This window comes from Drosophila subobscura, chromosome A (assembly GCF_008121235.1).
Source record: "Drosophila subobscura isolate 14011-0131.10 chromosome A, UCBerk_Dsub_1.0, whole genome shotgun sequence".
In the NCBI taxonomy this organism is placed as follows: Eukaryota; Metazoa; Arthropoda; class Insecta; order Diptera; family Drosophilidae; genus Drosophila; species Drosophila subobscura.
This window is the reverse complement of record NC_048530.1, coordinates 15579356-15606090: the sequence shown is the minus strand read 5'-3', so window position 1 is coordinate 15606090 and position 26735 is coordinate 15579356. Positions and strand designations below refer to the sequence as shown.

At 49.0% G+C, this 26735-nt stretch overlaps 9 protein-coding genes across 14 annotated transcripts in view; 4 read left to right on the top strand and 5 right to left on the bottom strand.

The window, feature by feature from the left end:
• Positions 1 to 10498, bottom strand: part of LOC117899702 (LIM/homeobox protein Lhx2) — a 47870-nt gene extending 37372 nt beyond the window's left edge. The window contains exons 1-2 of the mRNA XM_034809923.1: positions 10375 to 10498; positions 5942 to 6248 (exon numbers count right to left, since the gene is read on the bottom strand). Coding sequence (XP_034665814.1) covers positions 5942 to 6172 — 231 coding nt within the window. The 5' untranslated portion in view covers positions 6173 to 6248; positions 10375 to 10498. The remainder of the gene's footprint in view (positions 1 to 5941; positions 6249 to 10374) is intronic.
• Positions 201 to 816, bottom strand: LOC117900019. The gene has a single exon (XM_034810208.1). The coding sequence runs from the start codon at positions 757 to 759 to the stop codon at positions 274 to 276; it is 486 nt and encodes a 161-aa protein (XP_034666099.1). The 5' UTR covers positions 760 to 816; the 3' UTR covers positions 201 to 273.
• On the bottom strand, positions 6486 to 10507 carry LOC117899646 (histidine--tRNA ligase, cytoplasmic). Of its 2 annotated transcripts, none has more exons than XM_034809835.1 (5): positions 10375 to 10507; positions 8218 to 8433; positions 7723 to 8151; positions 7039 to 7656; positions 6486 to 6972 (listed from the first exon to the last, which is right to left on the bottom strand). In XM_034809835.1, the coding sequence occupies exons 1-5, from the start codon at positions 10465 to 10467 to the stop codon at positions 6769 to 6771; spliced, it is 1560 nt and encodes a 519-aa protein (XP_034665726.1). In that variant the 5' UTR covers positions 10468 to 10507; the 3' UTR covers positions 6486 to 6768. The 2 variants fall into 2 exon arrangements, with proteins under 2 accessions (XP_034665726.1, XP_034665717.1); XM_034809826.1 differs by lacking the exon at positions 10375 to 10507 and adding an exon at positions 8506 to 8777.
• LOC117899750 (cuticle protein 16.5) lies at positions 9037 to 25494 on the bottom strand. 4 transcript variants are annotated; one of them, XM_034810010.1, is made up of 3 exons: positions 25354 to 25493; positions 24075 to 25279; positions 9037 to 9063 (listed from the first exon to the last, which is right to left on the bottom strand). In XM_034810010.1, the coding sequence occupies exons 1-2, from the start codon at positions 25357 to 25359 to the stop codon at positions 24116 to 24118; spliced, it is 1170 nt and encodes a 389-aa protein (XP_034665901.1). In that variant the 5' UTR covers positions 25360 to 25493; the 3' UTR covers positions 9037 to 9063; positions 24075 to 24115. The 4 variants fall into 4 exon arrangements, with proteins under 4 accessions (XP_034665901.1, XP_034665917.1, XP_034665909.1 ...); XM_034810026.1 differs by lacking the exon at positions 9037 to 9063 and having other exon boundaries at positions 23909 to 24553; positions 24869 to 25279; positions 25354 to 25494; XM_034810018.1 differs by lacking the exon at positions 9037 to 9063 and having other exon boundaries at positions 23911 to 24465; positions 24535 to 25279.
• Positions 11812 to 17745, top strand: LOC117899642 (scoloptoxin SSD14). The gene is made up of 4 exons (XM_034809813.1): positions 11812 to 12261; positions 15675 to 16880; positions 16957 to 17197; positions 17253 to 17745. Exons 1-4 carry the CDS (start codon positions 12257 to 12259, stop codon positions 17538 to 17540), a joined length of 1740 nt encoding a protein of 579 aa, XP_034665704.1. The 5' UTR covers positions 11812 to 12256; the 3' UTR covers positions 17541 to 17745.
• LOC117900087 lies at positions 18351 to 18844 on the top strand. Its single transcript, XM_034810300.1, has 2 exons — positions 18351 to 18459; positions 18558 to 18844. Exons 1-2 carry the CDS (start codon positions 18406 to 18408, stop codon positions 18810 to 18812), a joined length of 309 nt encoding a protein of 102 aa, XP_034666191.1. The 5' UTR covers positions 18351 to 18405; the 3' UTR covers positions 18813 to 18844.
• Positions 18833 to 20189, top strand: LOC117899741. Its single transcript, XM_034809989.1, has one exon. The coding sequence runs from the start codon at positions 18879 to 18881 to the stop codon at positions 20058 to 20060; it is 1182 nt and encodes a 393-aa protein (XP_034665880.1). The 5' UTR covers positions 18833 to 18878; the 3' UTR covers positions 20061 to 20189.
• LOC117899694 (nuclear envelope integral membrane protein 1) lies at positions 20084 to 21908 on the bottom strand. Its single transcript, XM_034809901.1, has one exon. The coding sequence runs from the start codon at positions 21824 to 21826 to the stop codon at positions 20432 to 20434; it is 1395 nt and encodes a 464-aa protein (XP_034665792.1). The 5' UTR covers positions 21827 to 21908; the 3' UTR covers positions 20084 to 20431.
• Positions 22207 to 23286, top strand: LOC117900028 (ATP synthase subunit delta, mitochondrial). 2 transcript variants are annotated; one of them, XM_034810219.1, is made up of 4 exons: positions 22207 to 22336; positions 22565 to 22769; positions 22868 to 23079; positions 23147 to 23286. In XM_034810219.1, exons 2-4 carry the CDS (start codon positions 22571 to 22573, stop codon positions 23207 to 23209), a joined length of 474 nt encoding a protein of 157 aa, XP_034666110.1. In that variant the 5' UTR covers positions 22207 to 22336; positions 22565 to 22570; the 3' UTR covers positions 23210 to 23286. The 2 variants fall into 2 exon arrangements, with proteins under 2 accessions (XP_034666110.1, XP_034666118.1); XM_034810227.1 differs by lacking the exon at positions 22207 to 22336 and adding an exon at positions 22444 to 22463.
• Positions 25495 to 26735: the final 1241 nt, after the last annotated feature.

Below are 26735 nucleotides of genomic sequence, written 5' to 3'. Positions count from 1 at the left end.
AAAAAGTAAAAAACGATCATTAATCATCGGGCGAAAAGGGTTGACACGCTTTGCAGTGGCTGGCACAGGGCAGGGTGGCTGCCTCTATGCCTCTGCCACTGTTCCTGTTCCTGGTTGTGCTTCCGCTGCTTGACCGGAGTGTCGCAGCGACAGCCAGCCCCCAGGCCACAAACAAAGATATGTACACGGGATGGGAGTTGGCTTAATGCATTTAATGAAAGAGACCTTTTCCATTTCTTTCCATGTAAACGAGGAGCACTTGGGCAACGTTAACTAGCTGTTGGGCGGAGAGCCTTCCATCACCGATGACGACGACCCTGACGAGGGCGATGATGATTCCTGGTGGTCCTCGTCGTCGGAGGAAGAGGACAGGTCGAGCAGTCCCTGCATAATCTCCAGACTGCGGCCGTTCACCATCTCGGTGAGGGTCTGCGCACAGCGCCGATCCTGCATCATCTGTTCGATATTCTTGTGGAGGGCGTATGGATCGCCCAATAGACCATTCCGCAGCTCCTTAATGCAGCGACGTTTGCGACGCAGGCCATGCTCATCGGTGTGCTCCTCCAGCAGCAGATTCACGGCACGCTCCACGTTATTCCCGGCCTCGCTCAGGCGGCTTCGGACCAGGCCCTCCGGATAGCCCATGGCCATAATCACTTTCACTCGGCGCTCCGTTTCCTTTTGGTCAATAGCAGCAACATCTTTTGCTTTTGCTTTTGCTGTTGACTCTGCTGACACGACTTGCGGTGCTTTCGACATCTCGCTTGCTCTGATTTCGCTTTCGTTTATGCTTTGAGCAATGCTTCGATAGACTGGATAGGGGTGAGGGAAGATATTCACGAGAAAGAAGTTTATGCTGTGCCCTCTCTCGCATTCCTTATTATTTCGTCATTCTTTGTTGTTTTTTTCTAAGCCACCTAAACCGCTCTCCCAAAATGTGAAGTTAAGACGTAGTTTCTATACCCTCACAGAGAGTATACCAGTTCGGGCACATATTTACATACATATGTATTTGCAATGCAGAGGTAAAAGCAAATTCAGCTGCAAAATGTACATGGTTAAGCCATTTCCCATGTACCCAAGAACGTGCCATATCCATTTATTTTTATGTACTAAAGGTCAGGCGGAATAATCAATCAGAAATCTTAGAGCGCCGAAAGCAAAGGGTATACGAAAACCGACGCTACTCTACAGCTGATCTTCGACAGCTCTGCTTGCCGCTCTCTGGGTACTTCTGCTCTCAGAGCATTCTCTCTCCCTCTCGTTTCCTTATTAGCTTCTTGTTCTTTTTTGACTGCCGCTCTCTTGTGTCTATAAACAGTTATGTCATACTGCTGTCGATACATATGTATGTTTGCATGTAAATATGTATGTATTTATGTACATATTTATGTGTTTGAAAGGAAACGAAAATATAATCTTGTGTGTGCGATTGTTTTGGCTGATTTTGGGGCAAAAGCAATAAGTTAACAACAATTATACACACAGACACACACACACAAGCACAAAGAAAAGGCTGAGGGTCCCGCAGCTGCTGCTGTTTTCCCTCTGCCACTGACTTTGACTTCTATGTATTTATGCGTTGCACAATTTTAAATAATCACCCCACTGGGAAATTTCAAGCAAAATACCCTTTCGCTCGCTCGCTCCATCTCTCTCTCGCTCTCTCTCGCACTTTCTGTGTGTTTATGTTGTATTTACACTGATTTATTGCCATTTTCTTTTGGTTTGTTCTGTTTTTGGTCACTCTTCTTCTTTGACCCATGGGAAAGGGTTACGACGAACAAGTGGCCCGTAAAAAACACTGCCAAACCCTCATCTATCACAATTTCTGTGCCCGTTCTGCTCACAGTTTTGGGTTAAAAACGCATTATTGTGCTTTTCTGGTAATTGAAGTTTTTAGTTTTCATTAGCCGGACAGGGGACAAGGGATACGACGACGACGACAAGGGACGACATGATGAAGATTGCAACAAAGAGATGCTGGGAATGAATAAGAGAAAAGTAAAATAAATTACACATTTAAATTAACCCATTAACGACGGTCGGAAAATGAGTGGCGCACCACGGCCATCCAACGAATGCGGTGTCTACCACCGAAGGAGATTCGGAATGTATCAACAACGACCTTTCCAAGAGGGGATGGTGGGGATGGAGGGGAGGGGCACATAATATCGGATTAACGTTACAGTCAGTCACCACTTTTGTGCAAATGTTTGCAGGCGCTGCAGCGGCAATTTTAAAGCGGAAATTGAAAAGTTTTTCCCAGCGATTCCTTCCAGAACAGAACCTTTTTGAAATATGTGCGAAACGTGCACAGTTCGCGCCGATACTTATCAGGAGTTTCGGTGTCGAAGTCAGAGCCCAGCCGGCTTTGCCGATTGTTCGATTTTACAACAAATGGCAAAATCACTTAACACACCGTTAACACCCACATTAGTTGTACTTGGCCGCACACACACACACAGCCAAGAGCACGTGACAATATAAGCACGGGAGTGGGAGTGGGAGTGGGACAAGCAGCGTTGCGTTCCACTTACAGTTAGAGTTTCAATTACTTTAGCCACCACCAATACCCCGCACAGAAAAAAAGTCCTCTCATAATCGAATTAAATGAGAGTGTGGCAGCGGGAGAGAGCGAGAGCGCTATTCAGTCATTAAAAACGGAGGGAGCACGATTGCACGCAAATTTGCTGGTACCACCGCCGATTCCCTTCCAAAAGCAAATTCCCCTTCCACACCCTGCTGTTGCTGGTCACACACATGCAAGGGAAACTATGAATGAATGAAATTGGCAAACGCACGTGTCGCTCTGGTCACCCGAGATAAGCAACTGCTGCCGCGTGGCCCTCGCTCTAGATCTCTCCCTCTCCCTGCATCGAGCGAGAGATACCATCGATGCACGGATGATGAACTACAATGCGAATATGAGAGAGCGAGAGAGAGTGCGCTGCGTATTTATGACTTTGAATCCGATTTCCAGATCCATTGCCAGCCAACGATAATCGTTATTAATATTATTAGTGTTTGTTCGCTGCAGCCACACCCTTACCCGCAGTGAGGCTACAATGACTGTGACACAATCGAGTGACTGCGTGGACAGGACACTGAATCCTTTGAAGGACTCTTACTGTGGGAGTATTCCAATGAATAATCCCATCACAGGAAGTGTATCCCTCCTTCGGTGTTGAATGTTCCCCCACTTCCCAAGGCGATGAACTGCGAATCGGAAAATTGAAGCTTAGCGCGAGAGAAAAATGGCAAATAGATGGCCATCTCCATAGATGGCAGCACTCCCAAAAGGGATTTGGACATATTAGGACGAAAAGCCCTAAATCGGATCCGCACTGCCCCCCCACCCACAACCACAAGGGAGCTGTTTACTTTTTTCTAACCAGAAATCCACCTCAAATTGATCCCGTCCCCTCACCTACGCAAAAGGGCCAAGGGGCAGGCCCTACCCCCTTACCCTACAGCTACCACCTACCCCATGGCTTGCGGCCACACAATTTGACTCTGCGATCTGAATGCACTGGAAGATGGAATAATGAAATGGAAACCGAGCTTAGCAAATCACAAATTTATGAGGCAATCCATCAATGCCAGGCGGAACAGTTTTCAGGGGACAACGCGCGGCGGCGCACCATTCTAATCGCTTCCCACGATCGGCAGAGGCACAGGCAGAGCTAGCGCAGGGAGCATTTCCATATGTAAAATTGCGCCTTCATTAATCCGTAAATTAGAACCATCGAATGATAGCTGCGCCGCTTCCCCCTGTAGAGTTCACCGCTGGCTGGAGTGCACTGCACCCCCTGTGCAGTACCCTGAAACAAATCACTGCACACACACACACACACACACACACACAGAAGATGCACGCACATGAATGCCATATGAAGGGCAAAGGCGACAGGCAAAACCCAAACCCACCGAAATTCCCACCACCACGCGTGTACACAGTGGGCAGGCGTTGGCCAAGCGAGCGGCGAATATCGAATCGAAATTAGAAACCACAAAAAATCCCTACTGGCTATTTGTTTATCTACTTCTGGATAATAAATACAAATGATTTTATTGTATTTTCATCAATCGTAGCTTCAATTTCGCCGAGTGACAGTACGAAACTCTCTGTGCCATTCCCACCCACTGTGCGACCCGTCATCAGCTTCGGCCTGGCACTGACATGTCAGCAGGCGAGAGAGAGAAGAGGGTGAGAGAGCGGCAGCAACAACAGTAAATGGTTGGACAATCGTTGAAACGAAATGACATTTTATATTAAAACTGTATTAGCCAGACAGACACCGCGAGGGAGCGAGCGAGAGCGACACTGGGCAAGAGACGCGAACGTTTCGGCGTTGCGGCGGCGCCTGTCAAAATCAGCAGCGCGTTAGGACATTTGAATGAGAAGAGGAGGAACGACCCGAGCGACCGACCGACGGCACCTTGCCATCAAATTGCACGCAGTGAGGCATGAAAAATGCGCCTGCCGGAGCAGAGACAGAGGAAGAGAGAGAGGGAGAGAGAGAGAGAGAGGAGCGGGACATCAGAACTCAATTCGAGCGTGAACGCGGGGAGCGATGGGCAGCCGCGACAGCATTTGACATAATCAAATTACCTAATGGCCAGGCGGACGGGATGCAGATCGGTATGGACTTTGGCTTTCTTCTTTCTCCTCCTGTTAGAAAACAAAACAGGCCTGGCCATTCCCACTTGGGAGCCTTTACGAATTCGATTCCAAATCGTCACACAAAAAAGAGGCTTACGCACGAACAACAACGCTGAGAGAACTAAATTTCTAGTCGACAAAGTAATATTTTTTTCACAAAATTAGTCTGCTAAATCGCGAAATAATGAACAACAAGGGGAACAAGGGGATAACCCCAAGGAAACTGGCGACCGTCGCGACCAATCAGAAGCGGGCAGTCGAGTCCCGAGGCCTGCGGATCCCATACCAGGCGAACCTGCACCGCGCCGAGTCGAAGCAACCGGAGAGCTTTCGGATACCCGCTACCAATGTGGTCAAGACCTCGAAGATCTATGACCACGTGAAGAGCAGGGTGGAAAGCCATTGGAGGGGCAGCAACCGCAGGGTGGTTGAAACCTTCTGCTATTCGAGTGAGGTTTCCCTGACTAGGAGACCATCTACCCAGAAATACAACACGAACGATTGCACTGCACGCTGTGATTATCCCATGAGCACCGCACCAAGTGCCAACACTCTGGATTCCATGGACCCAAGTCACTTCAAAGAGGAAGATTGGGAGGCGGGCGACATCGAAGCGCGGCTGAATGCGTCTCGGGACGATGACAATCCGTCGTGCAGTCCTCGCAGCGTTCGCTCCCACAGAAGCATCACCAGCATCCGAAGTGACAGCTACCCGTATTCAGAGGAGGAACAGACGTCATCCCAGCTCTCCCTGGGGCCCACAACAAGCCAATGGGAAGTCGTAGCCAGCGGCGGACACACTCAGCAACAGATGCTAGAGTTTCTGGCCAAGACCCATCCGTACCTGCTGTCGTCTGCGGCATTCCAGAATTTCAAGCGCGATCTGCGAAACGTATTCTGCGGGAGCAGCAGCAGCTGCCCCATATGCCCGGACCCGGCCACCACCTTCGATGAGCGCCTGGCCATGGTTCTGGACCGTTGGGCGTACGACCTCTTCAAGGTGTTCTTTGCCAGGAAGTGGCCAGAGAAGCGAGAGGAGGAGCAGGCAGACGAGGCAGCGGAGGGAAAGCAGTTGGTGGAGCTGATGGCACCAACCGAATCCTTCGCACACAACAGACGCCAAAAGGCAACGCCTGCCTTCCACGCACTAATCTCCGCGATGGTCGAGCAGCAAGCGAAACCCTCGCCCATCTACATGGTAACCAAAAGCGTACGTTGAGCCTTTATCCTACAGATATCCTGTCTAAATAGAACATAAAGTCAGTCGAAACTCACCTTGAAATCGGGCGGAGTGGTCGTGGTGGGTGTGGCTGTGGTTGTGGGTGTCACCCCGGCCGCGGGATTCAGCTCGATGTTTATGTTATTGGGCTCCATGATGAGTCCGAGGCTCTGGAGATTGCACACCTGCGGCATTTGCATGGTGGGCGTCGGTACCTTGAGCACGGCGACAGTGCAGTCGATGCTCGAGGCTGTCACCGTGGCCGTTGCGGGCAGCGTCTCCGGCATTCTGTTCTCCCGCCTATTCTCTGTATGTCAGCTGTTGTTGTTGCTCCACCTCCTGCTGCTGGCCTCGACAGTCGAGCTGCAAAATGGAAACTTTGATTTAAACACACGACAAGCAGTGCATCAAAAAGGGCACACGACAAGCAGTGCAACAAGGTGAATTTACATAGAAGATTCCGTGGTGCGCTGTGTATTCACCACGCAGCAACCACTTACAGCTAGAAAGGGATGGAGATACTTCACCATGGTGAAGTTAATTCCAGTTGGAGACAACTCCACACAGAAAGATCTAAAACACAGTTTGGTTTTTCCGTTATTCTCGTTTAAATGCAAATTGCAAATTTGCAATTTAATTTTTATTTTTAGCTTTCAGTTTTGGTATAAGTTCAAAGGTCCAAAGTAATTCCTACGATTACTAATAATAGTAGCACAAGAGGCACCTCTGGGCCCAAAAATACAAAACGTACAAATACAAAAAAAAAAGAGGGTAAGGAAAGTGAGAGCAAAGGAGAGGGTATTACTGGCTGAATTCGGTTTATAAATTAAAGGATAGGCGGCAGACACCATCAGTGCGGTTTAGTATCCAGTATCCAAGGGCCTTAGGCCTGCTGACGTCTTTTTATCTCTGCGGGCAAATCCTCCAGCTTGACGCTCGTCTCCTGCCGCGTGGTCACCTCGCGCAGCTTGACGAGTCCCTGGGCCAGCTCCGCGTCGCCCAGGACAACCACCAGTGGAATCTGGTGCTCCTCGCAGTGCTGCAGCTGGGCCAACAGCTTCGGATTCAGCTTGTACGAGTGCTCCGCCTGCAGAAGAACAGATTGGATATTCGATTACAAGGAGATCCTTTCGAGTACACTGCTTCAGCGCACCTTGATGCCTGCATCCCAGAGCTGGTTGAGCACGCGCAGCCGCTGCTCGTGTAGACCCTTGTGGGCGGAGGCCACGTACGCCTCCACGTCGTTGGTGCGCAGCTTCACTTTGCTGGCCGCAAAGCGGGCCTCCAGCACCGAGAAGATGCGCTCCACACCAATGGAGACGCCCACGCAGGGCACGGCCTTGCCGCGGGGATCGAACATGCCCACCAGATTGTCGTAGCGTCCGCCACCGGCCACAGATCCGACGGTGGCCTGCTCCGCGGGCTCCCCGTTCTGCTGGGCCGATTTAGCCGGCGAGCTGCGGCTGCCGGGCTCCGCCTTGAGCACACCCTCGTAGATGACGCCCGTGTAGTAGTCGAGGCCGCGCGCCAGGCTCAGATCGAAGCTCACACGCTTGTCCAGGCCGAAGATGGAGCAGTACTTGAGCAGCAGCTGCATTCCCTCTAGACCCTTGACTGCATTGGGCACCGCCTTGAGCTTGGGATCCGCCAGCAGCTGCTCCACCAGTTCCGTGCCGCCGCTCAGGCGCACATACTCGCCAATCCTGTCGGCTGTGGCCTCGTCCAGGCCCTTCTCCGTCACCATCTCCTTGCGCACTTCCGCCCAGGGGGACTGGAAAGAGAACCGATCTCGATTAGGGCATATCCACTAAGCAGAGGCATGTGTCCCAGCTCCTACCTTGTCCAGCTTGTCCACGGCCGAGCAGATGGCGCGGAAGCTCTCAGCCGGTACGCCGCATGCCTCGAACATGCCGTCCAGCAGCTGGCGATGGTTCAGCTTTATCACATAGTCGCCAATCTCGAGGGTGTCCAGTATCTCGGACACGATCTTCACGCACTCCGCATCGGCCAGCATGGGGTCGTAGGTGCCGGCGATGTCAAAGTCGCACTGATAGAACTCCCGGTAGCGGCCGCGGGTCATGGCCGGATTGTCCCGCCGATACACCTTGGCGATGTGGTAGCGCTTGATGCTGGATATCTTGTTCATGGCCAGGTAGCGGGCCAGCGGCACGGTGAGATCGTATCGCATGGACAGAATCTCGCCGCCCTGGTCCTTCAGATCATAAATCAGCTTCGAGTCCTCGCCGTACTTTCCAGTCAGCACTTCCTGTGAGGGGGGGGGATGAATCTTTAGTGAGCTTTGGCCTGGTATGGGGGAGGGTGCTGAACTCACCTTTAGCTCAAAGACGGGCGTGTCGATGGCCTCGCCACCGTGGCGCTTAAACACCTGCACAATCTTGTCGAGAACGCCCTGACGCAGCGTCATCTGCTGTGGTCCATAGTCCCGGGTGCCCTTGGGCGTCTTCAGGGTGAACTTTTGGCTAGCGGGCGCCACATCGCCGCCTAGTTTGGCCTTGAGGGCCAGCAGGCGGGCGACTTCCTCATCGATCTGCAAGTAAGAAGCGGTATATGGCGCTGCAATACTTGTGTCAGTGTTGGTAAGCGGTACTTAGATGCTAACCTTATTGATCTGTGCTTGTTGTTGTTGTTCTTGTATTTCTTGTTGCTGTTGTGGCTCATGCTGATTTTGTTGTTGTTGCTGTTTATCAATTTGAAATTTCTTCTGCTGCTGCGGCTGCTGTTGCTGCTCTCCCAGCAATTTCGTTGATCTCGCGCGTACACCGCCTGGCGGCGCCAGCTGGTACATTGTTGCACACTGAAACGCAGCACTACAGCGCCACTGGCGGCCAATTGAACGCAACATATGTTTTTTGTTTTTGCTTTTTGCTTTACTTTCAAACTTTGTTCGTTTTTTTCTTTGCTCCTCTTTCTAATCTTCTTATTTTTCTTTATTACTGCTCAATAATTGGCAACAACTTTCTTTCGCAATTTGCCTTTTCAAACCTAATTAAACAACAACAACAATAAATGAAACTTGTTAAGGTTCGGACCTCTCTCTCTCTCTCTTTCGCCTTGCGGTTACTTTTTCTACTTATTATTTTATGACTAAATGTGTTAGTGACGAAATAAGGTGAATGTACAATAAAAACCAATGCGTGTGTGTGTGTGTGTGTGTGTGCAGTCTAAACCAATTGGAATCTAAGCCAGAATTTAAAAAAAACAATACAAATATTGCGTTCCATTGACCGTCAGGGCGCTGATGCGTTTTCTTTCGTTTATTATTGAACACTTTTTTTGATAGCACTTAAACACTCGGAGGGGGTGGGACGAATCGGAACGGAACCAAAACAGGAAAGTGACGCGCGGCGGCTGGTTCAGTGGACTGAGGGTGGTGGGGGTTGAAGGACAAACAGTTCACTGAACTGAACTGGTTCTCGGATCCTTTGCACTGTTTGCATCAGTGTTCCGCCAGATGGCAGCACTGGGAGGGACGGTGGGCAACAGCTGATCTTGCATTAGCACGCATGCATAGCACAGCACACACATGCATATACACACACACACTCATGCAGAATTTTGACATTAGACATCGAGTTACTTAAAAGATAATGCGGTCTAGCAGGTTTTTGAGCGGGGGCCCCCCGCAACAGAAAAGCTACTATAACCACCATGTGCCCGCCGTCGCATATGTATATGCCTCCTGCTTGACGAGTCTCCCATCATACGGACAAAGTCAGTCAGTCAGTTGGTCACACACAAACACACACACACACACACACAACACAACACACTGCATAATGCGTCCAACAACAAATGCCAGCGGCCAAAAAGCTCCCTTGACAACTGTCCGAAAGTGGATGGATGTGGTAGTGGGGTTCAAGCGGTAATCGTGCATTTGGATATATAATTTAAGAGTGCAATGCCTGCCACAAAACAAAAAGAGAAACAACAACAACGACAGCAGCAAAAGCAAACGAGAATGTGAAAGTTGCAGAGCGCGCGCGCTCGTATGTTTCTTTTGTGTTCGCATTATTGCTATTTCTGTTTCTGTTTCTCCTTCTTGTGTTGCTTGCTGCTGTTGCTTCTACTGCTTGCTGGCTCTGCAATCAATCTAATTACTGTAAAATTCAATAAATTGAACTGCCAACGCAGCACTGAATCACAGCAGCGGTGGCACACAGCGGCAGTTGCGTGAATTCTGATTTCGGTTCTGCAAAAGCTGACGAAATCCGCAACCCTGATTGCGCCCTGGGATGGTGATGGTGCAACAGGGTCTGGGATTAGCAGCAGCCAGCCATCAGTGAAAAGAGGGGGGGACTCCAGCAATTTCAAGAACAATTGCATTATTTCTGTGTACACACACAATGGTGGTCATTGGTTACGGCCAGTGGTTGGTGGCTGGCAGTGGCTTTGGCAGTGGCAGAGCGGCATGCATATGGTGGGGGAGGATGGGGGGATGCTGTGCGCATGTAGCAAACAGAACACTGACCTTCTCCTTGGACTCCTTGGCTCCCTTCAACTGACGCACGAGATCGCCTTGCAGTTTAATTTGCTCCAAAATCTGTTCACGCGAATCACTCATATTCCGGGACAAGTGCCAGCCAAAGACAACAGAAAAATCGGCAACACGGGGAGCACAGCAATGGCAGGGTACACTTTTTCGTGGCAATGGAAAATGGCAAGGCGCGCGACGCAAAGAATACAATTTTTATTTTTGCCAAAAAACGTTGATGGACGCACGAGGTAAGCAGTGTGCCCGCGGAGTTATCGATTAAATATGCCGTCTGACCGTCAATAACATACCAAAATATACCTTTCCAATTTATAAATATACCACTGAACAAAAAAAACTTTTGTCTTTTAATATTCCATTTAATATTACAAGCATAAATAAACTCTCAGCGCTAGAAATATAATTTTATCTGAATGATGAATCCATTCTCCATAAGATTGGCTAGTTTTCATAGCTTCCTTTTATTGGATTGCGTACAAATAAGGTTTAAACTAAAAAGGTAAACACAAATAGAGCATTAAACGTATCGTAAGAGTGAATTTAACGTAAGTGGTAATGAAATGCAAGGACATCGCTGCGATAAAAATTCCCATTTTTTTTAGAGAGAAACATCCTATAAACGACACCAAACTATCACGGAAATGAGAGAAGTTGCCCGTCTGAACTTCAGAAATATACCGAAACATTCCTTCATTTAAATAAATTACCGCAAAAATATACCGCGAAAAAAAGCGAACTTAACCCACTTATCCCTGCACTATTTAAACAGCTTAAAAACTTAGTTAAGCCACGGAAAAAATAATGTTGGTAAATGTTCCTCCAAGCCGTTTTGGCAGATAAATGGCTTTATTTTGGATTATAAATGCTAAAATGGTTAAAGATAGATCGCAAAGCCAGATTTTCCCTACCAAAAACATCTTTCAAAACAAACAGCAAAACAGCTGCTGGTGCCATTAGCAACGCCTCAAAGTCTGACTCAAGCTGCGCTCAGGCACGCAGACGCAGACCCGCGCAGATGGAAATGCGTCAGCTGTGCTGTCTTGTTTTTAAAAATTATACTCTTAAAAATCAAGGCATGTTTTATGTACAGGTTGGAGTTTCATACTTGGTCTCCCTCTCTCTCCTTTGATTCTGTCTGCACGCACTGTTACACAGTTACACACGTTACTATTGTGAAGGAGAGAGTAACGCTCTCACCTGTCCAAGATAGACCTTATCAAAGCTTATTCTCTGCGCGATCTCTCTCGCCGCCTCTCACTCTCTCCGTCGTCTCTCTGGCGTGCTCTTCAGGTGTGTGTGTCGTGTGCATAAGCTACAGTTAGATGTACGAACGTGTGTATAGATGAAACTGAAATCGATAATAGATGGAGCAGGCCCAATTTTCAGCGAAGCGGAGTCGAAGTGCGGCCTCGGTATCCACGAAGCTGCATCAGTCGGTCGCGAAAACTGCCAAGTGACGGTTGGGGGCAACTGCGACATCAACATTATACCTCAAAATACACACACAAACATCGACATCAAGAACTAACGGCGATCGGCCACCCGTGGCTAAAAGACTTGAGCCCTGAGTCCCGAAAAACTTCTTCGGCGCAGCATTCTGTTATAATTTTTAAATATTCTTCTCATTCTTTGTTTCTTATGTTGTTTTTTTAAATTTGTTTTAATTTGTTTTCTTTATTTTCTTTGCTTGCGACCGTTTTTATTTTTGGTGGCTCGGTGTTTTGTTTTTTTTTGTCGGTTTTTATTGTTGTTATTTGCGGTCAAGGCTTAAACCTGACTGCCGGCAGTCGACCGATCAATCGCTTTGTAAACGTTTAAATTTTGTGTTAATATTTTGCGGCTGCGCCGAACACGCAGAATGAGGTAAGAAGCGGGAGAAGTGGGAGAAGAGGTGAAGCGTAAAGCGTGGGCGGGGGCGGGGTGGTCTTGTTAAGCCGCGTGCATCGAATCCAAGATGTGCAGGTAGCAGAGGTGGCAGATATTTGCATGCATATCGATATACAGATCACATACACACACACATACATATGTATGCATGTAAATATCTCTTATCGGCGGTGATTGCATGTGCGTAGCGTATCGATCTCTTTGCGGTGCCAATCACACTCCACTTGTGACACCTTCCACTTGTGTAAATAATTAGCACAAAAAAGCAATTTAAAACTGAAAACAGAAACTAAGTCCGCGCCCGGTACAGCTGGCGGCGACAAACAGTCAAATGTTATTATTCGCCGCATCATTTCAATCAATTCTTGAGATCCCATTTGTGTGTGTTTTTTGTTCTTAGAGAACACAGAAACAAGAAGAACTAATCACAGAAAGCCGACACTGACAGGAGAGACGACAAAACAGACGTCAGGTCGTTGTTATCGAGAACTTCTGCATTGCTCTGGCTATTTCGTTCGTTTCTTGTGGCATTTACTGCAGGTGTAAAACAATAACGTCAATTAGCGCTCTTTATGGTTTATGGCCCCAGAGTTTACGATGCCCCAATAGCTTATGCATGGCACAAGATATGGAAGGAGAGGGCCTAGCGATAGGAGATATATGACAGCAGAAGTGAAATGAAAGGGAATTCATTCAGCAGGAAATCGCTGCAGTATATGAATGTACATCCATCCACATAGAGTTTATTTACATTCTGATAAAAAGCACGAAAAGCCATTGCACAGAAATCACACAATTCAATTATGAATTGCTCATAAAATTGTGGATTTTACAATACCAAAATGCGAATTTAGATAATGATTTGACAGCCGCTGGAGCCGAGCCGAACCGCAGCATCTGAAACTGGTTTTTCGCATTTGGCAAAGTTCCCCTGACCTCTGGAAACACATAACTGAATAAATTATAGAAATCCCAATGCACCGAGAGAAAAAAAAGGGCGCTGAAATTGCTTTTTACATATTTGTGGCATTCGATTTGCGCCAAGGGTAGAAATGTTGAAAAGTTTTATTTATTTATGCCAACATTTTGATATTTTATTGAAAGTATTTGTTTTCAAAATATTTTACATTTAATTTGAATATATTTCATATTTTATTTAATTGAAATGAATTTCTTGCATAATTCATTTATTTTCATATTTATTTGAAATACATTTTATATTTAATTCGAATTCAAACTTCTGAAGAGTATTATTTCTGAACACTCTTTTGTTCCATTTTTTATTTTATTATCCTTTTCTTTTGCCACTTAAAATTCTGGCATACGCTTTATTGTAAAGCAAAATATTTTTTTTTGTTGGCCATTAAAATTCGAATTTCTGGACAATTCTAATTAGTAAACGTTTTAATTTTTTAGATTTTCGTGCATTTCAGTTTGAGTTTCATTTCATAACTATGAAACTCAAGAAACTCAACTCAATTCAATTAACTAATTGAAATATATTTTATTTAATTAAAAGTGTTTTCTGTGCAGATTAAATATGGGCCTTAACAAGCACCAACAAAAAACACTTTAAGTATTAGTATTTGTATTATTAAATAATTAAATCAAAGTGAATTAAATGAATTATGCCACGTTCTTTTCTCTCAGTGCATGGCAAGAGCGTGGCACGGGGAGGGAGCGTATAATTATCTGCTGGGGTTTTCGCAACTGTTGAATGGGCAGCTCCCCTTTGGCTCCCTTTGGCGGCCGCAACTGTACCAATACTCAATTATTATTTTATTCAAGCTACACAAAAGGTACATAAATATGTACTTAGTATAACTACATTGTATGTACATATACATTACACAGCGCTGTGCCTAGCCGTGACGTCACGTGCGTCTCTTTATCGGCCAGGCCAGGGAATTGCTAGACAAACGATTAATTTATTTTTGCTTTTGTTTTTTCGTTGGCGAGCGTCTAACTCTGATTAACCAGTGACGGTGCACTTGCTTCGCCTTTCAGCGATTGATAAATACTTTGGAAATTTGTTTTTAATTTCTTGTTGTGGCTCTTGGCTGATTGCTGTGCCCTGCCCTAATGAAAAGATGTTCGCGGGATGGAATTTTATCTGGCAAAGATTGAAGCAGCGAACATGACAACCTGCCTGCCAGCCAGCCAGCCAGCATCCAGCCCCAGTACACCTCTAGGTTCAAGTCCACGTCCAAGTCCAAGTCCAAGTCCAGGTGCAAGTTCCACTAGGAAATCCCTGTCACGAGCGCCACTTGAGACTCAGCGGAGTGGCCGCCGCACCGCTTATCGCAGGACTAATTACGACTAAAACCCGCGCAGATCTAAAGCTCTAAAGCCGTTTTATGGCCCACCAACGACGGCGGCAGTTTCAATTGGAGGCCCATTCGGTGGCCCAAAAAACCCTAAATGATTGAACCCAATCTGCGTGGCTTCGTATCGTGTCGTATCGTATGGATCACGTATCGCTAGGATGCGATTATGCGCAATAACGGACACAATCATAATTGCCCGCACCGCAAAGCTCTTCTCTCTGAAGAAATCTACGTTAATTATAGAAAATTGCTTGTTAATAGCACTTGTTGAGTTTTCGTTGTGATCCCCTCGTTGGCATTTTTATGACCAGCAGCAGCAGCAGCAGCAGCAGCGATCAAGAATGCTATCAGAAAAGCCGATAAGAATGCCCAAGCTGCCGCCTGCCGCCTGTCGCCTGTCGCCTGCACCCCGTTCCGGAGGTGGGCGATGATGACCAGGCAGACAGGGAAAATGTTCCGTGTCACGGCCACTCGAGAACTGGACACTCATTTATCCACGTTACCAGTTGGGTGACGGTGACGGCGACGATGGTGGCACCTTATTTATGCCCTGGATTTCCGGGGTATCGCTACGTGTGTTCAGGCACATATCTGTGGTCTGTCGTGAGATTGAGCGAAAGAGATTCTGAATCTGCTGGAGGGAAGCTTATTCTGCCTTGCACCAATGCCATTCCTTTTGGCTCTCCTCAGAGTTCCCCGCAACGCCACAGAATCGTTATATTTCCACTGCTTCCTTCTCGTTGCCTTCCTGCAGCGTGCCATATTCTGCGTAGGGTATTGCCGCATTCCTGCTCTTTGGCCTGGCGATTTGGTGACTGCTGACTCGACGCTTTTCATACTGCGGCCTGCGATCAAAATCAAAACATTAGAGAGCTAATCGGCGAAATGCTCGCTCAGATCTGCAGACCGATAGCGTTCTCTTCGATTAAACACTCGACCAAATCACACTTGAACCACTCGAAGCGTGTGTGGAACGTAGGCAGGGGCAGGCGGCAGGGGCAGGGGCAGGGCACTGGAAATTGATCCCCAATTGATCCTCCTCTTGTGTGTGTTTGCTTTCAGGTTGGTGTGCAACAAGAAGACTTTGCTATGGCTACTCCTGGCTGCTGTCCTGGTCACCGCGCTGACGCTGGGCCTCGTCTTTGGGCTGAAGGGCAGCGGTGCGCCTCTCATTAGTGGCGCTGTCGTCTCGAATGGCATCGGTTGTGCCGCCATTGGTGGCAACATGCTGGAGGATGGTGGCTCTGCCGTGGATGCGGCCATTGCCACACTGCTCTGCGAGGGTCTGCTGCTGCCCCACTCGATGGGCATCGGCGGGGGCTTCGTGGCGACCATTTACACGAGGAGCACGCGACGCGTGGAGACGGTGATAGCGCGTGAGTCGGCACCGGCGGCCTCCCACAAGGACATGTTTGTGGGTCAGACGACCATCACGGGCGCCATGGCGGGCGCTGTGCCCGGCGAGATACTCGGCTACTGGGAGATGCATCGCAAGCACGGACGCCTGCCCTGGAAGACGCTCTTCCAGCCAGCGATTAAGCTGGCCCGCGAGGGCCATGTCGTGTCGCGGTATCTGGCCTCGGCCATTCAATCGAAACTCAGCGAAATCCAGAACGAACCTTCGCTGTCTGCCATGTTCCTGAATGCGAATGGCGAGCCCTATGTGGAGGGGGACTACATGAAGCGCACCACGCTGGCCGACACTCTGGAGCGCATTGCCGCGAACGGAGCGGGCGAGATCTACGACGGGGGGGAGACGGGTCGCAAGTTTGTCGAGGACATACAGAAGCTGGGCGGCATCATCACGGAGCAGGACTTGAGGGACTATCGCGTGCAGTGGGACAGCGATGGGCACATTGCGGCCAATGTCACCGGCGGCTATACACTGTACTCGACGCCGCTGCCCAGCAGTGGACCCATTCTGGCCTTCATTCTCAACATCATGGGCGATCTGTACACGGAGGACAAGGCTGTCTACTGGCAGCGTGCCGTGGAGGCCTTCAAGCATGCCTACGGGCAGCGCACGAATCTGGGGGACTACCACAGCGATCCGGTCAGCGGTGCCAGCATTCAGGAGACGCTCGAGAAGATTCTCAGCGCCGAGCTGGTGGCCGATGTGCGCAAGCTCATCCACGATGACAGCACCTCGCAGGACAACCTCTATTATGGCGCCAATTTCTCTGTGGAATCGGACCATGGCACCGCGCACATGAATGTGCTGGCCACCAACGGTGATGCCGTCTCCATTACCAGCACCATCAACAATTAGTGAGTGGCGGAACGAGCACTGGGCACGAGAACTGCCCAGCGGCAACTGACCAATCTCTGTGTGTTCCCTTTGCAGCTTTGGCTCGAAGGTTGCCTCCGCACAGACGGGCATCATATTGAACGACGAAATGGATGACTTCTCCACACCGGGCGTGATCAATAGCTTCGGTGTGCCCGCCTCTCCAGCCAATTACATTTATCCCGGCAAGCGGCCAATGTCCTCCATGTCGCCCGTCATCATTGTCGATGGCGATGGCAATGTACGGCTGCTGGTGGGCGCCGCCGGTGGCACCAAAATCACCACTAGCGTGGCAATGGTAGGCCCCAAGCACAAATTTATTGAATTTCTAATTAGTTTCTGATTCGCCGCAGGTCATCATGAAATATCTCATACGGCACGAGAGCATGGAACATGCTGTCAATGATGGCCGCATACACCATCAGCTGGTGCCCATGCGCGTTCACTATGAGGGCGATGTGGAGAGCGAAATTTCAGATTATCTCGAAAAGGTGGGACACACCATGTACCAGGAGTCGGAGGGTTCCAGCTTTGCGGCCGTCACTGCCATTGGATCGCTGAAGGATCCGGAGCCATTCTTTGATCGCCGCCGCGTTGGCAGCGCCTTAACCCTCAAGAATCGCAACAAAATGCAGCACTAAAAGTGGCCAAACGGGTGCTCGTGATTTCAGTTTTATTTATTTAACTTTAGTTTTATTATTAAGTCACAATCGAGTGGAGTGGAGGAGAGCGGAAAATGCAGTAACTGCATATAATTAATTGTTGAAGAATATTTCGAATAGAGAAAAGTTTTTTTTTTATGTAAATAACTGGCTTTGAACAGCCAAATAAATGAATTCTGTTAATCAAATTTTGTTTTATTGCAATTCAAATTTAAATTCGATTTTGAAATGCCACATGCTATCGGCGCCACTCGGCTAGCCTTCTTAAGTTCACTTTGTGGCAGCACAGCAGCGCGGCAGAAAGCTGGTGCAATAAATTTACCCAACACTAGTTTCGAGCACAATAACGTTTTATGCTTTTAACTTGTTTGTGTAAGCCTTACTTTATGAGCTATGCAATAAAAGGAAGTTTTGAATGACAGCCTATATTGTAGCAAATTGTTTAATTTATCGTCTAAAATTATATTTTTAGTGCTGAGGTTCCTAACAAACTTGTAACATTCAGCCGAATATCAAAATCATGGAATATAACAGGATGCACAGCACGCTTAGCCTATAGTCGACCAATGAGTATTTCAATTTACGCACGAATATTATGAAACTTGAACCATTTTTAGGGACTGATTTTGTGACAAAGTAGATGAACGGAGCTACAAGAATAATTAATGAGCAGCAGTCTTTATCGAAACTTTACACAAGGTGTTCCACCTTATTAAATAAGGGTGCGTTAAGTGGGTTAAGTGTATGTTTTCTGTGGTATTTTTTGAAGTAGAGCTAGTATATTTCGGTATTCATATCACCTGCAATTGTAATCAATTAAAATTGTCAATAAACAACAATAATCATGGACAACTTGCATGCATTGACACGCGAAGATATATTGGAGCAGTTCAAAAAGGTGTGTATTCCATTTGCATGCAGGAAATGCATTGCATTTATGACATGCAAGAAATGTGTATCCATGTGACAATGTTTTTGTTGTTGTTGTTATTGCAGAGGGAATTGCATTTAACAAATGCCAAAGACTTATCGCTGGAGGAACTACTGGTGATATACAAGGGATTCATTGTGCCGCTGCCACGCCGCGAGCCACGGGAACGCCGTCAACAGAAGCCCATGGAAATCGATCAGCTGACGGAGCGCATCAAAGTGGTGTCCATGGTCGGCGGCAAGCGACCGATAGCGGAGGAGCCCTGCTGTTCCCATCAAGCGAATCGTGAGGCCAAACAAATCAAGATGGACCTCCAGTGACCTCCGGCCGACGCGACGATAAGGAGCGAACCAAAATAGACATTTCTCAATTGTACGCCAGCCGAGATGCATCGCTTGCTGTTGGTGCTCGGCCTGCTGATGGCTGCTGTGGCTGCGGCCGAAGTTCTACCGCTGGAACCGGACTTGGAGGGCTACCAGGTGGTGCTGCGGCGTGCCGCCAACCGCTCCGATAAGCTGCAAGTCTTCCAAAGCATTTGGGGGGCCATACGGTCCGATTTTATCGACGACACCGACAAGGTGAAGGGTTTGTACACCCAGCTGTCCAATTTCATACGCAACGAGATGCAGTGCACCAGCGGACCGACGGGCCACTCAGCCTGTGAGCTGCAGCAAGAGGTGCGACGACATCTGCGCTCCCTGATGGCCCAACGCCTGGCCAACCTCATCAATGCCGAGGAGAGCATTCAGTCGTATGGCATGTATGTGGGATCCAGCGTTGAGCCGTCCCTCGTACGTGACGTGCTGGAGCATGCCATCGAAGATGTCTACTTCCATCGGCCACTGGAGAAGCTCACGCAGCAGCTGGACCAACTGTACACGGACCGGGACGAGGTCAGCTTCAAGATGATGATCGAGGCGCAGCTGTCACTCTACTGGCGCTACCAGGCCATGCACGACAGCAACGAGGCCTTCCTGTTCAACATGGCGCATGCCGTGAGCAAGATTCAGACCCATCACATGTACGCCAGCGTGGACGCATCGCTGCAACGTCGCGTCGAGGCACTGCACAGCAGTCTGCCGCCAGTGCTGGGCTCACTCTTCCATCCGCAAGGCTTCTGCCTGCTCAGTCGCGACAATCGCGAGTATTTGTACGTGACCATCACGGACGACTGGAACTACGGCCTCAATGGACGGAAGGTCTTCACGTGGCACGAACAAAACTACACCGACTCGGCGGGCCTCATTCGTGCCTTTGTCCAGGAGCAGCTCTCCACGCCCGTGTTCACGCTGCGCAGCGAGCTCTTCAAGTGGTATTTATTTGTGGATCCCAGCGAGGGCAATCGCTTGGGTGCCCTGCGCTCCGGCAGTCCCAGCTCGTCGACCAGCTTCTGGACCATTACCTACGTGGAGGATGCGCTCATCTTTCGCCAGCGCGATCTCACGCTCTGTGCAGCCGAGAGGTTTGATCAGGAGCGACGATGGATCAAAGTGCTGCCGGGACAAATGCACACGCCGCCATCCGAGGCATGCCAGTGGCTGCCCGTCGACTGCGCGCCCTCAAAATGAAAGAGATGCCACATAAAAGTTACAATTTGTGTATTCTCGATATATTCCTAAAATGTCTTCAGTTTGTACACTCGATGGTAATTTACAGATGTTTTTCGAGAGAATAATATTATCCAAGGAAAGAGGAAAGTGAATGGCTTCGGTTTGGGCAGTTTTCGGTGCTTAATTAATGTCTGTGTCTAGGAGTCAGCTGGAGTTGGATTAAAGTTAAACGTAAACTAAAGCAAAGTCCTCTGGGTCTAGTCCAAGTGTACGAATATTTTCTATGACTTCTTTTCCTTATTTGGCATTTTGCTTAAACTAAAATGAACAGAATTTCCTCTCATCCGTAGTCTAACGAGTCTTTAGTGAGTCTTCTTCTTTTGTTGCTTCTACTCCTGCTCCATGTATTCGTCGTCATCGCTATCTGAATCGTAGTCCTGTGGCATGTTTGCACCACGCGGCGTTTCGCGTTGTTGTGGCGGTGGCTGTGGCTGTGGCATAGTCGCTCGACGACGCTGCTGGCTCACGTTGAACCTGTGCTCGGACGAGGGCCGATAGTGCATGCTGCAATGCAGATAGTCCTCGGCATCGATCAAGTCGGCCGCCTCCATGGACTCTTCTATGGTGCGTGAATAGTCCTCGATTTCTTCGTCAAACAAATGTGGATCCCCATTGGCGAAGGAGGCGAAGCGCCACGGATTGCGCATTTTGCTCATTATGTTCCACTGCTTGCAGTTGGGGCTGTTCACGAACTCGCGCAGCTCGGCCAGTGATTTTTGCGTCTCGTTGACCGTCTGCTGGTAGTACTCCTCCTGTGTCAGCAGCCGCCGCTTGGGCGGAAAGCGACGTCGGTAGTACGAGCGCACGTAGCCCAAGAGCGATGCGGGTAAATAGTAAACGGTAAAGATGCAGACCATCAGCGAGAGCACGCCGCGGGAGTGCCAGCTGCTGAAGTAGGCCAATGCCCCGCCAACCGCCTGCAGCAGCCACATGATGATGTTCTGGGAGCGTGGATTCTTGGGCGGGCCAATGCGGTAGCAGATGAGGAATGAGATGAGGCCGGTTATTATCAGATACCACACCACATAGTCGCGATAAGTCACTATGATTAGCCGCATATTGTCAACCAATTGCTTGATTATGTACAGCCCAATGGTCCAGCCTCCAATCAGGACGCCATACATCATGGGACGCCGGGGGAAAAGCTTAGACGTCAGCGAGATGATCAGCAGCAGTGAGCCACAAATGCCCAGCATAATGCCGGCCAAGTAGTAGAAGATGCTGTTCTTGGCCAAGCTGCGGCTGCTCCAGAAAACGAGCGCCCCCAGGCCGAATTGCAGCAGCCGCCAGACATCGCACTGCGCATGATGTAGTCGCACATTGTAGGGCTGGCGCGAGGATACGCCAATGCATTGCGGCTCAAATGGCGACAGATGTATGCGCTGACGCTTCTGCGAGAAAAGCGTGACGCTGAACAGGGAGCGCTGCTCGTTGTAGTGATCCAGAACCTCCTTTGGTGTGCGTCCGCCGTACTCGGAGTAGTCATCGTTGCCGATGCCCAGCAGGAACTCAACCGTCTCGAAGAGGCTGAGCAGCGAGGATGGCTTACCGGGATAGCAGTACGTCCTCAGCGTATTCGATCCATAGCCATTTGCTGTGACATCGACGGATGCACCCGGCGCCAAAATCACAGTGTCCATAATTGGTGGCGGGGTTGTGGCAGTGCATAGCGCCAATAGTGTGAATATGAAGATGGATCCATGCATCGCTAGTGGCTGAAACATGTCTATTTTTTTTGGCAGTTCTTTTATTCAGACAATTGACACAAAAACGAAAACAAATAACTTTGAACTGCGGTAACTGGAGTTGTTGTTGTTGTGTATCGATATACCAAGCGCGTTGGTATCCGATAGAGGTGGCTATCGATGCTAATCATCCTGCCAAATATCGGCTGTACGTGCTTCTTATGCGGAAAGCCTGCAGTGAGAGCGAGATAAATATATGAATGGCCATAGCTACATGTTCATGTAATTAGCAACAGAGACACCTGACGAGGGAATATATACGTTTAGAGCAATCGCTAGTGAAGGCGGCATTGTGAAAAACCTCCGTTATTGACCTCCTCCCGATATTTTCGGTGTACTTCGAAAATAAGGTATATGTTGGTATATTTGTGAGGGTCAGGCGGTATATTTCATCGAAAACTCCACGGTCACACTGAGCACTGGGCAAAAACAGCGGTTTGACGATTTTCCGCAACAAATTCCATTTTTTCCACTCCAAAAAGAAAAAAGGTGAATATTGCGTACACCCTCAAGGTGTTTTCCGAGCCACAACTGATGGCGGTGTTGTGACTTGTGCAAGGATATTGTTTTGTGACTGGCAAGGAGAAAGTCAATTGAACGCCGCCTAACCTACAAAGTTACATAATTTTAGCATAATTGTTGTTATGATTAGAAGTTGCTGCTGCAAGGACATCAAGGCGACACACAAATTAAATAATTTACCCATTCCACTTGCAGCGAAATATGTCGTTCGTGAAGAATGCCCGTTTCTTGGCCGCACGCGGCGCTCGCCTTGCCCAGTCCCGTGCCTACTCGGACGAGATGAAGCTGACCTTTGCTGCTGCCAACAAGACCTTCTACGATGCCACCGTGGTGCGCCAAATCGATGTGCCCTCCTTCAGCGGCGCATTCGGCATTCTGGCCAAGCATGTGCCCACATTGGGTAAGTCCACACGTCCAGCCTTAGGGGACTCCAAGCTGATTATATCATATCCGAAAGAAATTCGTCTAATTTGATGTTCTTCTCTTGTGCCCACCTAGCTGTGCTGAAGCCCGGTGTTGTCCAGGTTGTGGAGAACGATGGCAAGACAACCAAATACTTTGTCTCCAGCGGTTCGGTGACAGTCAACGAGGACTCATCCGTTCAGGTGCTCGCCGAGGAAGCCCACAACATTGCGGACATTGACATCTCCGAGGCCAGACAGCTGCTGTCCAAATATCAGTCCCAGCTGAGCTCCGCTGGTGACGATAAGGTATGTCCCCTTGGTCTTGCCCAACCAGAACTCTCTGCTCACTCTCCCGATCGATCTTTCGTTGCAGGCCAAGGCAGAGGCTGCCATTGCCGTTGAAGTTGCTGAGGCGTTAGTCAAAGCTGCCGAATAGACGTAATCACAACCACAAACAGCATCCAAACATTTGCTAAAGCATTGCGTTTAAATTAAAAAAAAAAAAACACAAACGTAACTGAATTGGTGGCCAATTTGAAAAACTGGCTGAAACTGGCGTTATGAAACAATAAAAAGCGAATAATAATATCCAAAACTAATGACAATCCGTGTGTGGATCAACCAATCAAGTAACATCAGTCCGCATCAACGCAGCGCAGAGACTCATCTTTTTGTTATATTTTTTTTTGTGTGTGTGTCAATCAGGGAGAAATGTCTTACACTGTGCAACATGTTGTGTGGCTGAGCTGAGGGCTTCGCTGGCCTTTAGCTGCTAAAAAATGTGTGGCAACGTGTTTACTTAACGATGGTTGAAGTTGTTGCTCAAAACCTTTGAGTTAAACAGCAAACGGCTAGGGATGTTTCTCCTTATAAATATAGTTATATTAATATTGTATTTGTCAGAAGGCAGTATCATAGTTGTCTTTTGCCGTGGCACAGATCTGAAGTGATCTTTAATCACATTTGCCTGCAAAACACCTTCAATTAGCATAAAACCCTTTGATATACGTTAACGTGCATCTTATCCACACCATGCAACACTTATTTTGCTGCACAGTGTAGTATGAATGGCGACAGCTGTGACTGGTGTGACCAGCCCAAGCGGAAGGTCAAGTTTACAGCGCCTGAAAGTTTGAAGATCTTTTCTCTTTTTTTTTCGGTTTCAATTTGTTTATATTTTCTAGCAAAAAAAATGTGTGTAAAAAAAATGGACTTAAATTAACTCATGGCGTTGTGTAGGAAGTGTGTCGATAGAGGTAGTAGTAGTATGTCGAAGTTCGAAGGTTTTCCCGTGTTTCGTATGTGTGTGCGTGTGTGTGGGATGCTGCTGGGAAAGCGTCGCTTAGTAGGCTGGTGGGCCGTAGGTCTGGGCGGGCGCATGTCCCACTGGCAGCAGTTGCTCCTCGGGCGCAAAGACCTGGGCGGGTGCTTGCTGGGGCACGCTCAGAAGCGGCGCTGGTGCCTGCAGGGGAGCAGAGTAAACTGGAGCTGGCGCGGGGGCATAGTTGACTTGCGGTGCGGGGGCATAGTTCACTTGAGCCTGAGCCTGAGCGTGGGCCTGGGCAGAAGCATAGTTCACCTGCGGGGCGGGGGCGTAGTTCACTTGAGGAGCGGGCGCATAGTTCACCTGCGGTGCGGGAGCAGCGTAGACTGGAGCTGGAGCGGGAGCAGCATAGACTGGAGCTGGGGCAGCGTAAACTGGAGCTGGAGCAGGAGCAGCGTAGACTGGAGCTGGTGCGGGAGCAGCGTAAACTGGAGCGGGAGCAGCATAAACTGGAGCCTCCTGGACAGGGGCCAGATAGGAGTTCACTGGAGCTGGAACATCGATGGGAGCGTAAGCTGAGTTACCGCCGCCATAGCCGCCCGAATGCTCATGGATGACGCGCACCACCTTGGCTTGTCCGCCCGAATGGGAGCCGGAATGTCCGCCGTAGGAGACACCAGCATCGTGGCTCTCGTGCACCACCTTGATGACCTGGGAGACACCCGATGAGCCGCCGCTGATGCCGCCGCCAATGAATGCGGGACCGCTGACCAGAGGAGCGGACTCCGACAGTACCTTGATCACCTTGACGGAGGCGGGGCCAGCTGGGACACCATAGACGGGAGCTGGACCATGGCCGCCATGACCGCCATGGCTGCCGCCCTCGGAGATGACCTTCACTTTGTAGACCTGTGGGGTGGGCTCGTAGCCATAGCCGCCGGCATAGCCGCCGCCGCCGCCTCCGGAGTAGCCACCGCCAGAGTAGCCGCCCTGCTGATGGATGACCTTGACCACCTGAACTGGACCATGACCGCCATGTCCGCCGTGTCCGCCATGTGAGCCACCGCCGTAGCCACCGCCGTAGCCGCCACCGCCGCCAGAGTAGCCACCGCCGCTGCCGCCGCCCAAGCTAAGGCCGGACTTGAGACCGCCGCCTCCTCCGCTGCCACCGCCGCCACCACCGAGCAGACCGAGGAAGCCAGCATTGGCCACAGCAAACAGAGCACACATACAAACGAAGACCTGGGCACAGGGGAGGAAAAGGGGAAGTTATAGTGTGGCTATCCAGGATGAGGGTGTGTGTGTGGGCGACTCACCTTCATGTTGACTACTATTCCACTTGATGCGATGACAACGTTACCAATATCGAATGGGTTCCTAAACGCCTTGAGTGGGTTATGCTCTTCAGAGACGACTGATGTCTGATTGAACGCATCAGGTTGCTTTTATACGATGATCTGCAGCGATCACAAAACGATGTAAGAGCGATCATAATGAAGTCCCACAATTCAAATTAGCAACGCAACAAAACAGCATAACACGACCCGACGCATCCCAGACACAGGCCCATGCCCATGCCCATGCCCATACCCAAGATCCAAACAAAGGCATTTCATTAACATTTCCAGCGGTTCATCATCATCGAGATTGGAATCATCATCATCGTCACATATAATCATAATCATGCTTGGATGATGCAAAACTCAAGTAGCAACACGAAGAAGGAAGTCTTCGATGGCTTGCTTTCATTTTCACTTGGCCGCACCCAATTTCGGGCCGTGGGTTCTTCATCCAACAACTGCCATTTCCATTAGCCCCCACACCCCATACCCCATCCCATCCCATTCCATTCCGAAACCAATTCCGATTTCTTTCCAGTTTGCAGCCTCGCATTTCGTAAAGCCCTTACGTTACGTTAGGCGGCATCTGCATTTCCGAAATTCCGAAAGCCAACACAAGCCAACGCTCCCACAATTAGCATGAAAATGGTTTGAGGTCGAACTGGAGTCCGAGCTCACTGAACTGCTTGCCATAAGGCTGATAAGGTACGGGGGCTGCAGGCGAGGCGGCATCGACAGCATGTGGCTTTCATATTTCGTTTTGTCATTTGCATAGATCAGCGCTTAGCTTGGCTTGGCTTGGCTCTTCTCTTGGTTGCCTCACACGGCGGCTCGCTGTCTGTCCGTTTTGGAGCCATTAACTGAACCGAACCCAAGCCCAACCCCAAACCAATAGGCCATAGGCCACAGCTCACAGCAGTCCAAGCAGTGCCATCCCCCCCATCCACAATCATTGGCTATTTCAAGGTGAATTTGGAATCTGATTTTGTTCCGAAATCCGTTGTCAACTAGCGCCCAATATTATGATTATGCAAGTGGCTTCTCACGCGTGTAAAAACGCATCATTGTCTATCCAATGAACATAAAACGACAGCGACAACCATAACAAAACAAAAAACAAAAGAAAACACACACACACGCACGCACAACAAGTTCATTGAAAATCAGCCTCTAATGTGTGTGTGTGTGTTCGTGTGCGTGTGTCTGATATTGCTCAATGGGCCTCCCAGACAGGTACCAAAAATATTGATTACCTCGATCAAATCACATTCCACAGCAATGCAGTGCAAATTGCTAAGTCTTCAGTATCCAGATTGCCATAAAATTAATGGCATAAATTGATAAAGCAAAGTCACAAG

Bases quoted from the DNA above. Each gene is read 5' to 3' on its own strand.
- LOC117900028 (XM_034810219.1), top strand. From the start codon at position 22,571: ATGTCGTTCGTGAAGAATGCCCGTTTCTTGGCCGCACGCGGCGCTCGC. The intron at 22,770-22,867 runs GTAAGTCCACAC...GTGCCCACCTAG, and splicing joins CAAGCATGTGCCCACATTGG to CTGTGCTGAAGCCCGGTGTT. The intron at 23,080-23,146 runs GTATGTCCCCTT...CTTTCGTTGCAG, and splicing joins GCTCCGCTGGTGACGATAAG to GCCAAGGCAGAGGCTGCCAT.
- LOC117899642 (XM_034809813.1), top strand. The intron at 16,881-16,956 runs GTGAGTGGCGGA...TTCCCTTTGCAG, and splicing joins ACCAGCACCATCAACAATTA to CTTTGGCTCGAAGGTTGCCT. The intron at 17,198-17,252 runs GTAGGCCCCAAG...GATTCGCCGCAG, and splicing joins TCACCACTAGCGTGGCAATG to GTCATCATGAAATATCTCAT.
- LOC117899646 (XM_034809826.1), bottom strand. From the start codon at position 8,748: ATGTTGCGTTCAATTGGCCGCCAGTGGCGCTGTAGTGCTGCGTTTCAG. The intron at 8,434-8,505 runs GTTAGCATCTAA...TCTTACTTGCAG, and splicing joins AACAAGCACAGATCAATAAG to ATCGATGAGGAAGTCGCCCG. The intron at 8,152-8,217 runs GTGAGTTCAGCA...CCCCCCTCACAG, and splicing joins CGCCCGTCTTTGAGCTAAAG to GAAGTGCTGACTGGAAAGTA.
- LOC117900087 (XM_034810300.1), top strand. From the start codon at position 18,406: ATGGACAACTTGCATGCATTGACACGCGAAGATATATTGGAGCAGTTC. The intron at 18,460-18,557 runs GTGTGTATTCCA...TTGTTATTGCAG, and splicing joins TATTGGAGCAGTTCAAAAAG to AGGGAATTGCATTTAACAAA.
- LOC117899741 (XM_034809989.1), top strand. From the start codon at position 18,879: ATGCATCGCTTGCTGTTGGTGCTCGGCCTGCTGATGGCTGCTGTGGCT.
- LOC117900019 (XM_034810208.1), bottom strand. From the start codon at position 759: ATGTCGAAAGCACCGCAAGTCGTGTCAGCAGAGTCAACAGCAAAAGCA.
- LOC117899694 (XM_034809901.1), bottom strand. From the start codon at position 21,826: ATGTTTCAGCCACTAGCGATGCATGGATCCATCTTCATATTCACACTA.